Source organism: Rhinolophus hipposideros (genome assembly GCF_964194185.1).
Source record: "Rhinolophus hipposideros genome assembly, chromosome: 1".
Taxonomy (NCBI): Eukaryota; Metazoa; Chordata; class Mammalia; order Chiroptera; family Rhinolophidae; genus Rhinolophus; species Rhinolophus hipposideros.
Window position 1 is genome coordinate 27,885,067 of NC_138047.1, and position 13,595 is coordinate 27,898,661.

General features: G+C 35.6%; 1 protein-coding gene across 27 annotated transcripts in view; it reads right to left on the reverse strand.

The window, feature by feature from the left end:
- Window positions 1-13,595, reverse strand: part of PARD3 (par-3 family cell polarity regulator) — a 610,024-nt gene that overhangs the window by 325,033 nt on the left and 271,396 nt on the right. For all 27 annotated transcript variants that reach the window (XM_081059103.1, XM_081059088.1, XM_081059079.1 and 24 more), the window contains one exon: window positions 10,130-10,308. In XM_081059103.1, the coding sequence (XP_080915229.1) occupies window positions 10,130-10,308 (179 nt within the window). The remainder of the gene's footprint in view (window positions 1-10,129; window positions 10,309-13,595) is intronic.

Consider the following 13,595-nt stretch of genomic DNA (forward strand, 5'->3'; position numbering starts at 1 on the left):
TCGTCAAGGCTTTACTTCCTCATCAATAAAATGGCAATAGCAACAATATGTACCCTTTAGAGGGTGAGTAAATGGGATAGAACACGTAACACACCAATCACAGTGCCTGGCAAGATGCAAGTACTCAAAACAACGTGGCTATCATTGCTTGGAAATATCAAAACTTCTAAAACAGATATAGTTTAGAGATGGGATAAATGGAAACCATTTCTATACCCACATCTTGAAAGACCCTGACTGAAACTCAATTCTCCAAAAGCAGCCCAGAACATGATGGCACCTAGAACATCTGCAAATTAAAACCAAAGCTACCAGAGCAGCTGACATGCACAACCAGGTCCTTTAGTTCCAAGCAATCCCATCTTACAATTTTCTTGTTAACGACAGAACATGAAGTGACGAGATCTAACTTCATGACTCAGAGTAAGTAGGTTTATAAGCTAAAGTATCAAAAATTAAAAATAGAAATCAAAAAGATGAAATGGGTCCAAAATATTTGAATCAACTGAATCAATACCATTTTTCGGTCCTCTCCCCCAAGTCCAGAAAAACAGGTGTAATATTCCTCTCTGTACTATATATAACTTTGAGGGTGCTCTATAAGAATTCTGGCATTATTTTGAATTGATATTCCTGGAGTGGTTTATGAACTCTAAAAATATCACATCCAGGCTCAAAAATTTTGCCAATAGCACCTTAGGAGTTTATAATTTGGACACAAATTATAATATTTAAAGCATGTGAAGATAGATTCTATTCCTAAATGTAGCACACAAATAGATGAAACTAGGTTATTAACAATTCAGACTAGGTGAGCTGGCACTTGAAGGTGGCCTATTGTAGCAGTGATTATAATAACCATCTCTTACTGAAGGCACAAAACTAGACTGCATTCAAATTAGGATCTTTTAATATGAAAAATAGAAGGGTTTTATCAGGTGTCAACCCCAAGAATATATGTGGCTGTGAAGAGGGACACCTGGTGGCTAAATTGGGCTCAAAGTGATAAACAGAGCCTAGTAGCCATTGATAAACAGAGGCCTCTTGTGCTCTCCATGCTTCAGGTAAAAGCCACACACTGGGCTGCCAAGTCTACTGCACTGGGCTTCTGCCGTCTGAGCCAATCCTCATAAAGGAGTTCCTGGAATCCTATTTCAACCAATACAACTGAGATCTTCTCTGTCCAATCAGAATTGCACAGCTATAACCTCATTTGTATCTTTACCAACCAATCAGAGTGACTCCATGCCAACCAATCAGGACAGTGCTATTTGGACCAATCAAACTGCACAGAGTTGAAGTCCTCATTTGCATAGAAATAAACCATTCAGGCACCAGGGTCAGGCTCTCTATAAGCCAGCTTTACCTCTGCCTCAGTGTAGCACCTGGTTGCATTTCCCCTGTTTGCAAACTGATCTGTCACACAGCCAACCTGTTCCACAGCTGAGCTGTTTCACAATTGAACTGTATCACAATTAACCTGTTTTCACTAAATAAAGTGTTGCCCTTCACCACACCCCCAATTCTGCACTTCTGTTGAAGTAGAATTGGTGTCAAGAACCTTTGGTCGACACAGGAAATGCAAACGTTTCAGAAGAATAGTCTAAGATTTAGGTCTCAGCTGGATCTCTCCTGAAGCTAATGCCCCAGAAAATTAAACACAGCTATAGGTCTCTCATAGAAAAAAACATGTGCTTTTAAAGAACTATCTTAACCAATCCTTTGAGGTTTTAGATGGTTACTATAAAGCTGGCAGTTATTTGGCTCATAAATAACTAAGAAACAACTTTTTTTCAAGAGCCAATTGGTCAAGAGTACTAGTTTAAAAATAAAATAGTATATTCAAATTTATCAATATGACTGGCCTTATACATGAGAAAGAATAAATGAGATGAAGCAGAGACTAAGAAGCCAACGGGTAGAGGAGAGGATGAGGAAGCACAGAAAAAGGTAAATGTACAATATCATTTTAGAATGAATGAATGAATGAATGAATGAGAATGAATGAATGAACGAATGAACGAACAAGCAGCTCTTTTAGGGTAGCATGGAGTATAGGTAAATTTTAATAGCTAGTATGTTGTTTGCATATCAACTGCCAAAGTTTCTCATGCTCAACAAAAGAGGGAGTAGCCATTTTCTAGAGGTTCCTTGTGTGGGAATTAGCATTGATGATTTCATACACGATACTGAGAATTTGCTGTCTAAACCCTATTTGATTAAATCCACTTTAAACTGTAAGATGGCCGAGTCGGGGGGAGTTGTCCATAAAGGGAAAATAGACAGAAACATTATTTATATCACAGCTTCTATATAGAAAAAATATTTCCTCTTCTAGTTTTGCATTGATAGAACAGTATCAAATATCTCAATAGGCTGTTGTAATACCTTTTTTAAAAAGACAAAAAAAGATCATTATAATTGATTTTCATTCTAAGTGTGAAAAGAAGTGAAATGTCACAAAATCCAATATGGCTCCAGGTTCTATTCTGTTTTTATAGAAAAATTAGCCCAAAAAGAAGGCATCTCAAAAGAACCATTATACTTTATTTGTCCTCTTTTAACAGGCATTCACATTTTCCATTTTTCAGATAGACTCACGTTCTCAAAAGAAAAAGCTGTGCCCTGGAATCAACATAGCATCTTTAAATAAACACATGCAAATTTCCTAAAGTGAGTTATGGAATTTGTTAATGTAAGTGTATGTATTTCGTCTTTTAAAAGTTCACAAGTGATTCTGGCACAGAGACCAATGGAACCATTAAGCTATATGGTACGACAGTAAGCTCTGGGACTCAGGACCAGTACCAGTTGCTTCTTTGTCTTCCTCATCACCCCTCTCGTCCCCTGCTCACCCCATCTAGGGCTTCTCACAGTGCTTTATACTTCACTTTATTGTTCAAGAATTTATGAGAAATAATTATCAACTAGCTTTAAAACTGTTCATTTCCTTGGTCAAATAAGTCTATTTCAGAAATCTATTCTAAAAACAATCAGAGATGACAACATAAATTGATCTATAAGATCTTCTCTGAAGGGTACTTCTCAAGGTTTCTTATAAGAGGGGGGAAAAAAAGTAAAGAATGAATGTCAAGCAGAAGAAAAATCACCAAATAAACACCAACTGCCCAAACAAAATCAGTACAGAATAGAACATTTTGCCAGCTATAAATATTATGAGACATAGGAAAATGCTCTTAATGTAACACAAATTAGGAAAAAAATGCAGAAAATTATACTTGTTGGATGATTCTTCCCCTGGTAATAAGGACAACCACTAGCTACCATGTTTCCCCAAAAATAAGACCGGGTCTTATATTAATTTTTGCTTCAAAAGAGCAAAAGGGCTTATGTTCAAGGAATGTCATCTTGAAAAATCATGCTAGGGCTTATTTTCCGGTTAGGTCTTATTTTCAGGGAAACACTGTATACAGAGCTATACTCCACGGAAATCCTGAAGTTAATACACCAAATTGCCAATACTATTCATCTTCAAGATTCCAAATTGCTTACCTACTTCTTTATACTTTCCATTATTTATAAATACAAAGAGCAAATAGTCATTACCGAAAAAAAATGTTTCAGAAATCTTAAAATATACTACCAAAAATGTTCATAAAAATATTTTTTTTAAGTTAGAAGATCTCAAAACTCTTCTAAATGAAATGGGAGGAAAGATGACAAATACATAATTAAGACAGTATCTCTTCCAACAGTGTACATGTATCAGGAACATTGGAAAAAATACCAAACATACCAAGCAACTAAATCAAACAGAAACAATAAGCCCAAGGGGTCAGAAATATCCCAAGGTCTTTCTTTTACTGGGAGAAGGGGACTAACAATGCCAATGAAGTATGTTCTTTTATAACTTTTGTTTCCTTTCCCTAATCAGGTATGAACATCTCTTGAAAATTAGTCAAGATCCAGTTTTCTTGCTAAATCTACCTATGTTCTTTTCTTTTCTTTCCTTTTTTTTTTTTTTGATGGGGGAAGGACAAATTTAACTTAGAAAAGCAACACCTCTCATTATCTGAGGGAAAGGAACAATGGCTTATAACTACTGCATAATGAAATAGAACACAGACTTTACCCTTGAAACTTCATGGTAGGCTGATTCTGATAAGTGCCTCATTACATCGTTCTTGATGGAATGAATCAAACACTCTCTATGTACTAGTTGGATTCTATATTCGCAGGGACACCAACTTAATAAGGATGACTAAAGAGGTGGTAAAATGATTTAAGTATTCACACTGATTGAAATACTCTTTCCCAAGATGAAATAATATTAAGCCCATGTAAAAATCTCAAATGAAAATACATTTTCTAGCAAGATACTTTCTATATGAAGCGCAAACCAAATGTTCTCTAAGAGTTGAAAAAGGCAGTCATCCACAAAATGCTGAAAACCAGAAATGAGTAAATGTTCTAAAGAACAATGAAAAAAGCCAAGACTCTCGTCCCTTCTACATTTCAACTCCAAATAAAAGTATGAAAAATTTTAAGAAATCCAGAAGCCCATAGAACTCTTTGTCTCTCCAAGTTTTCATCTGGCTTAGTAGCATCATAATCTGTCCTCTAAACTAACAGCGGAACGACATATTATAACTATCTTCGCTTGGAAGACTCCACTGAGCTCCATCTGAGGTTTTGAACCATAGGAGTGAGTTCAACATGATAGCATTCTAACATACCATCATGGAACTTTCCTGCTCAGAAGAGATTTTAATTCATTGGTGACATTATTCTAAAACTGTTTGTTTTGCTTATTCAATTTGAAAGAATAGATAGAAATCATTTAACCTTGTATATGAGTTATGCAAGAATGTCAACTTACTCTAACCATTAGATTAATGGATCACAAGACTATGAACCAACCCTTAGCTAATTTATTTCCATATGTTTACACAGAAAATATAAGCCACTACACACTCATAAGAATTTATAACATCTTGAAATTGTCCAGCATTGGTAAGTGCCAACAGACTCAAAAGAAATAAATTTAATACTGATCAGCACATATGTTTACCTCTCAGCATTCTTTCTGAATACTGAAAACATGGGAAGCCTATCCACAGCAATCAATGAAGAAAAAAAATAAAACACATCCAAATCGGAAAGGAAGAAGTAAAACTCCCATTATTTGCAGATGATGCAATACTATATATAGAACGCCCTAATAAACACTCCACTAAAAAATCTATTAGTACTAATAAATAAATTCAATAAAGTTTCAGGATACAGAATCAGCATACAAAAATATGTTGCATTTCTAAACACCAATAATAAACAACCAGAAGGAGAAATTAAGAAAACAATCCTATTTACAACTGCATCAAAAAAAAAAAATATCTAAGAATAAACTCTACCAAAGAGGTGAAAGACCTATACTCTGAAAACTGTAAGACGCTGAAGAAAGAAACTGAAGGAGATTCAAATAAATGGAAAGATATATCTTGCTTGTGGATTAGAAGTATTAATATTGTGAAAATATCCTTACTACCTAAAGCAATATACAGATTCATTGCAATCCCTATAAAAATACCAATGGCATTCTCCTCAAAATTAAAACAACTCATCCTAAATATATGAAATCACAAAAGAAAGAACAAAGAGGGAGGTATAGCACTCCCTGATATCAAACTACTACAAAGCTACAATGATCAGCACAGCATTGTAGTGGCATAAAAACAGATATATAGAATGGAATAGAACAGAGAGCTCAGAAATAAATCCTCGCTTATATGGTCAATTAATTTACAACAAAGGAGGCAATGATATTCAACGGAGTGAAGGCAGTCTCTTCAATAAGTGGTGCTAGGAAAACTGGAGACATGTATGCAAAACAACAAAAAACAAATAAAAGAAAGAAAAGAAACTAGACCCCTTTCTTATACCACATAGAAAAATAAGCTCAAAATGGATTAAAGCGTTAAATGTCAGACCTGAAACCACAAAATTCCTAGAAGAAAACATAGGCAGTAAACTCTTTGACATCTATCTGTCTTAGCAATATCTTTTTGGATATGTCTCCTCAGCCAAGGGCAACAAAATAAAAAGGGTTTGCACAGCAAAGAAAACCATCAACAAAATGAAAAGACAACTTACTACTGAATGGGAGAAGATATTCGCCAATGCGACATCCAAAAAGAGGTTAATATCCAAAATACATAAGGAACTCATACAATTTAATAAAAACAATCTAATTAAAAAAATAGGCTGAGGACCTGAATTGGGAGAAATGTCCCAAGAGGACATACAGATGGCCAACAGACATGAAAAAAATGCTCACTATCACTGATCATCAGGGAAATGCAAATTAAAACTGCAATGACATATCACCTCATCCCTGTCTGAACGGCTATGATCAATAAATAAACAAGTGCTGTCGAGAATGTGGAGAAAAGGGAACACTTGTACACTGCTGGAGGGATTGTAAATTAATACAGAAACTATGGAAAACAGTAGAAAGATACCTCAAAAAAATTATAAATAGAACTCCCATATGATCCAGAAATTCCACTTCTGGTTATTTATCCAAAGAAAACAAAAATACTAATTCAAAAAGATCGTATTTCTCCCTATGTTTATTGCAGCATTCCTAGTAACAGCCAAAATTGGGAAGCAACCTCGATGTCCATCAGCAGAGGAATGGATCAAGAAGATGTGACGTATTCTCTCTCTCTCTCTCACACATAATGGAATATTATTCAGCAGTAAAAAGAACAAAATCTTGCCATTTACGACAACATGGTTGGACCTAGAGGTTATTAGGCTAAGTAAAATAACTGAGAGAAAGACAAATACCATATGATTTCACTCATATGTGAAATCTAAGAAAAACAAAACAAATGAATAAAACAAAACAGAATGAAATCCAGAGCTACAGAGAACAAGCTGATAGTTACCAATGGGGCAGATGGAAAATAAAGGGAAGGAGGGCAGGTAACGGGAAATAAACAAATAAACAAATAAAAATTTAAAAGTAAATGACAGAAAAAGAACAGATCTTTTCATAACAATATAAAATAGAATTTAATCAGCTATGTATATACTGTTAAAAAGCTCTCAGATTAAAATATAAGAACCCTAAAATTTAGACAGCAAATTTAGTAAATTGATATTTGAAAAGTAAAGCCAAAAATAATTCAAAAGCCAAATTCATTACACAACACCCTTTACAAGTATTGTATGTGAATACGATTTCATCTAGATATAAAAATGTAAATCAAGGCCTTTCCTACAGAGCATTTAGCTACATGAAATGCCACTCTAAATAGGGAAAGAGCTTGTTGAATAAGTCACCATTTTTAAAACAAATAAAATTATATTCAAGTTTGTCTCACAGCATTGATATTTATAATGTGAAAAAATGGAAAATGTATTAATGTCTAACAATAGAAGAATGAAAAATAAATTAGTGTACACACTATCAGTGGAATATTTTGCATTCATTAAAAATATTTTCTAATAAAATTCACACCAGGGGAAATCCCTATGATATGAACAAAATGTAGAAATAATCAGGATGCAAATATATAAACCCAGTATGGCTCCCAACTGTGTGTGTGTGTGTGTGTGTGTGCGCGCGCGCGCGCGCGCGTGTTCACTAACACTGACTGTTGCTGAGATTGGGAATTATAGATAATTTAATTTTATTCTATTCTATTAGTGTCCCCCCTTTTTTACAATGACAGCTATGTGTTATGTGAAACAAAAAGTCAGGGTAGTGGATGTGATTCACTGAAGTGAGCATCTCAACCCTCCTGCAGTCTGACTCCTGGCCTCCTGGCCTCCCGGCCTCCTCGCCTCCCGGCCTTCTCATGCTGCAGAGGCTGGGAGGCTGAAGCCCACTTCCCAGCTCCCCTGCAGATAAGGATCTGGATGCAAATTATATTCTGCCCATCTGGCTTCAACAGTCTGAGATTTTAATGATGGTTGTGAAATAGGGAATTTTCTTAGACTGTTGGTACTGGCAAGTACAGCTGTGAAGATGACGGAGTTTTCTGAGGCATTTCTGAGTTCAGTTCCCAGCTTCACAGATGATAAGCAGCAAGATGAGCACACCTGGAGACAGAGTGCCAGTGTCTAGGGGGCAGATGCAGGGGGGAAGATCCCAGGTCCCCGTAATGGAACCCCCCTCCTTCTTCCCTGGGCAGGCCACATGTGTAGTAACCATTGTTCACAAGTTCTTGAGGCCCAGCTCAGGGCCTGCTCTCCAAGCCCTTTCAATAACTTTCTGAGAAAAATATTCTAAGTGTAAGTCCTTTTACGTTTAAAATAGCGACTGTGGTTCTGTTTGCTGCAACTAAAGCTGACTCACACATCCAAGATGTCAAATAAGTTTTAAAAAAAAACGAAACTGATTACCTCAATGACTTCTGACCTACTATTCTTCAACTAAGTAAAAACCTTTTGAAAAAGTAATGAAATTTTTTTAACCTCCAACATGACTTGTTTATGCATTTATGAATACCTGTGTAAATTAGGTCTATTCTGAACAAACTAAATGTCATGAGGCGTATTCAGAAACTAAATTCTGCTTCTTTGGACAGTCTATTGCATAATAAAGCCTTGTACAATTTCAAGCTAATCTCAATGAGAAAATACTTTCAATAATAAAGTGTTTCAGAAGAGTGAGCCTTACAGTTAAACCTCTAATCCAAAAAAATCAGACTTCAGTAGACTGTTTTCTCCTTATAGATTCTTCTCACTTTAAACTTATGTATCACACAAATTGTTTTCTTACTTGAATTAGTGCAAAGAGTTTGCTGAAATGTAAAACCAAGTTAAAAGAAATATTTAAAACAAATATTTTCGTAGATGAACAAATAAATCAAGCAAATTGCAAGCTACATTCATTTTAATATTAATGTGATTAGTATAATTCCACATTTCTCAATATATGCTCAAAATGTGTCTTCAATATACACTGTGCTAACATTGCAAAAGGTTTATTAATTCATTCAACAGATATTTACTGAGCATTTATTCTGATAGGGTAGGTAGATAGAAATGAGCAGGAGAGACTTAGCCCGGGTTAGAAAGCCCCTTGCTACAGCTCCTATTTGGGTCAAGACCCATTGCAGCTGCCCAACAGGATTCCAGGCCTACACATACCCTTAAGGAATGTGTTTACACATGCCCCTAAATCAAAGAGATGCACTGCTAAATGCCAGAGGACTAGGCACCTCAGAGGGAGAAAGAGAGCTAAAAGAAGGGAGAGGGGGCGGCAGTTCTACCCATAGAAATAAAAGCCTTCATGCAACGTAAGGTGAGGCTGCTTCCCTCCCTTGGGTCAGCCCGCTCCTTGTCTGGGAGTGCACTGTCTTTTGCTAATAAATTTTTGGCTGTTTTATTCTGTACAAAATTCTGTCTCTTGACTGAATTCATTCCTTCAAGAAGATGAAGAGCTAAAGTTCAATGTCATTTCCTGGTAACTATTCTATAGGTTCAGCAGTGAAAATCACAAACATGGTTAAAGCTCATTGGGTAAAAGCTTAGAAGTATGACAGAAGGGAATGATAAGGGTTCTGTAGAAGTGTATAACAAGAGCACTCACAAACAAATTGCAAAAAATAAACTAAGCAGACTAAAATAAAGTATATGTATTAGACTAAATAAGTAGGTCATGGACCAAAATAAATTAGGTCAAAGAACAAAATATTATATTCTAGACTAGACAATACATACTGAAGGGAGACAGAATTATCAACTGAGTATTCAAAGATAAGTGACCATGGAATCCACTTTCAACTTTAAAAGTCCATAACGCTATAAACCTGAGCCAGTATCTGCTTACATGTGTGTAAAATATCCCTGAAAGAACATGCAAAAAGCTAACAAAGGGGTTGTCCATGAAGAGAAACAGAGGAAGGACAGGAGACATGGTAGAGAGGGACTTCACACGTACACATTTCATATCCAAAGTTTTCATTTTTCATCATATGAATGCTACCTATTCCAAAATGGATAAATTTACACCATATATAGCACAAACTGCATCCGAAAATTCAAAGGCAATATAAAATGGGAAGTTATGTGAACTTTGGTGTAGAAGTAGATAAGCAAACACACAAAGGGCCATCGTGAAGATACTAAGGAGGCACAAAGTAGAAATGGTTACCTTCCTGTCACAGGTTTTAGGGCTACCAGCAGTGTTTTGCTTGAGAAAGCCAGCTGTTGTTGACCAGCGTGTGGGATTTTTTCGTGAAGGCTCTTCAGAGGAAAAATTACTATCACTGACAGAAGTTGAGAGGCCAATTAAAGCTGGGTCACTGCTTCGTCGGACATGAAGAGGCATATCTACAAATACAAAAAAAAAAAAAAAAAGCATTGTCTTTTTCTGTTTTTGTTTTTGTTTTTGTTTTTTAAGATAACTAATGTCTGAAAACTACATGTTAGGATAAAGGTAGTTAAATCCCAAAGATTAAAGAATAGAGGAACAATTTAAGGTGACAGTGGGTCAGCATTCTAAACAGATATTCCATTAGCTCCTTTAAAACACTTCATGGCAAAAGAAATGTGGCCTGCATGGGACGGCCTGCTCTGAAGTCAGACCACCTGGTCGTGTATAAGTGCATCGTCACACATTATGCGTGTGCCTCTGGGCAAGCCTCCTACCTAGCCTCTGTCTCTAGTCCATTCGTACACAAACAGCAATAAAACAGCACTTCTTTCATAGGGGCATTGTGAGGACTGAATCAGATAAAACGCTTAAGATAGTGCCTGACACATAGGGTGCACTCAACAGTAAAATAACCATTACTGCTATTACTATCCTAATATTTCTAAATAAAATGTCACAGTCTAAAATATAAATTAATGTAAGCCATGAAACAAATTTCAGTCAACTTTTAATCATGTCTGCTGGATTAAAAATACAGAATCTAAACAGTATTTGGCTAGTCTATTAAGGAATTCTATTGAATAAATATTTCTTTTGTTCAATAAAGTATTATGAAAAGTGTAAAACACAAACTTATTTCATATCCTTAAGATAACAGAAATCTTGAAAGTAATACACTAATAAGCAGGTAATATCTGGCATATATTCACATATAAATTACATGAAAGACAGTGTTTTGGTAACTGTAATCATATAAATGAGCAGTTTGCTTGCAATTGCTATACCAAAATCAATAACAAATTCAGGCTAACGTTTCTATCAGTAGCACTAAGAACATTCTGGCAGATATAGTTATTGTTAGAGTAGAGAAAAAACAGAGAAGAATAAAAACACATGGGTCTATAACAGAGCACAACCAAAAGCCCCACTCATCAACTGGACAAAATCACTCAAAGACATGAGACAAAACAGTTAAATTATGTTTAGCGTAATCTGTTTTCAAAAATTAGGATGTAAGTTAACCATTTATTAAAAGCCTCTAAAAACAGCTTTAATGGTATATAGTAAACTCATCATTTACTCTACAGGAAACATTTCTGGAACACTAATACATTGGTCAAAATGCAAACTCACAGATTCTTGAGATGGGAAAAACAGACTACATACCTTGAATGTTGTATTTAAATCATTGTCAAGCCAATAGTCTCAAAGAGGTTAAAGCAAATTAGAAATGATCAGAAGCATATGAATTATAATCATATTGCATTTAACATTTGTTTCTACGTCATGAGGATTTAATAACAATAATAAAGCCTGAGTAACATTAACAGGGGGAAAATATGCTGAACATTTCATATTAATTGGTGGTTACCTTAATTTGCTAGGAAAAACACATAAATGAAAATTATCAAAAAATAATTTCCAATTTTTAAGTGTATGTAGAAACTTGTGACAGCCTTTACTTCTTAGAATCTGCAGCCAAAAATAAAACACACTAACTACATAGTTGCTCTCAAATAGGTTCACAAAAATATACATCTAAGAATCTATGTGTGTTAATACTACAATGCTCTTACTATAAAAGAAGTTTTTTCCCAATTAGCAAAATTGTTCCCAGATTCACAAAATTCAAAATAAAGCAACAAAATGGGGAAGGGGAGAATAAAATACTTCTGGGCAATTATAATACTGCTCCTTGGACATGGGTTCTGTTACTTTCCAATTATAGGGCTGTTAATTATCTACTTGTTAAAGATTCATTCTGTCCCTCCCTCTCTCCCTCTCTCTCTCTCTCTTTCTCTCTCTCTCTCTTTCCCCCCTTCCCTCCCACCGCCTGCCCCGGATCTAAAAGAAGCACTATTCACAGAAAGATATTTTAAAAATGGTAGATGCAATGACCAAAAAGTCTACCACAATAACAAACCACATAAAACTACACTACAACCCCAAAATAAATTCAGGGACTATATAATTTCACTGAATTTCCTGAGACACAATAAAACATCTTACTCTAGTTGTTTCTGAAATTTTTCCCAGAAGAAGTAAATTGCATACGTGATTCATATTAGATAAATAATTAAGACCCTCATCTTCTGATGGAATGTGATCATTGTGGTGATCTGTTTGTCTGAAACAGACAAAAACAATTAGCATTTTACCTTTTTGTACCTGTAACTCTCAAAACTGCCAATGCAGGAAAGAAAGGGGATGAGAAATAAGACGAGACAGAGTGGGGACTGCAGACCCTGTGGGTTGTCCCTTCTGGGTAGATGCTCGGGCAGGGCACAAGGCAGCATTTACTGTGCAAACTGCAGTGCGAAGGATGCCCCAGGAGACATGCTATCAGGCAACCCTTCCCGTGAGTTCCTCGCACAGTAAACTTTGTTTTCATTTTAGTGGTATCTATAAAAGAAGTTAATATAAATAGAGTCTGGATCGTTCATGTGTACCACTTTGTCACCAAGTACCCCCAAGCAATTTTAGGCCCCATGTTTACATCTCTGTCCACTGTCAAACTCGGGAAGGCATCCAAGATTTGATTACCAGGTTAATGAAAAAAGGAACAGAATTCAATTTAAAAAGTAAACTATGTGTTCTCAAAAGAATGCCAAATAGCATTGTAATGACCTTGAAATCAAGGTTTTCTTGTAGTGCGATGTGCTGAAAGAGCTGAGTTTTCACAGTACAGCATAACTAGGTCCAAAAGGCAAGACCCATGCCACATGGCCAGAACTTGACAAATGAGAGTTTCTCAAAGGTTAGCTGCCATGTGGAATGGAAGCTTTTCATTCTTTGTTACATTAAAATCTACTAGTCTGTGTCACACTCTGAATGGCTCTTTAACCCATGAAAAATTCTGTAACATTAGTTATTTGGAATATATTAGTAATTGGGTATGCCAGTGATCCAAATGTTGATATATTCCTTCATGTCAGTAAATCACATATGTGACCATCACTACCAATTGCATCAGAAAAGTCATTAAATATTGGGAAGTTGTCATGCTCATGGTGGACTATATGTTTTCCAAAACCTAATTTTCACTAGAAGGCTTAAAGCTTATCTTTGGCCATTTGCCATGTCAGTCATTTGCCATGTAGCGACAGGCTCACTTCATTCATTTTCCAGAAACTCTTCAAGATACCAAAGACTGAATAACCAGTCTATCTGTCCATCTTTCAAATAAAAATGGCATTCCATTTCAAAAAAAAAATGGCTACTTCAGCTTATAACTCAAACCATC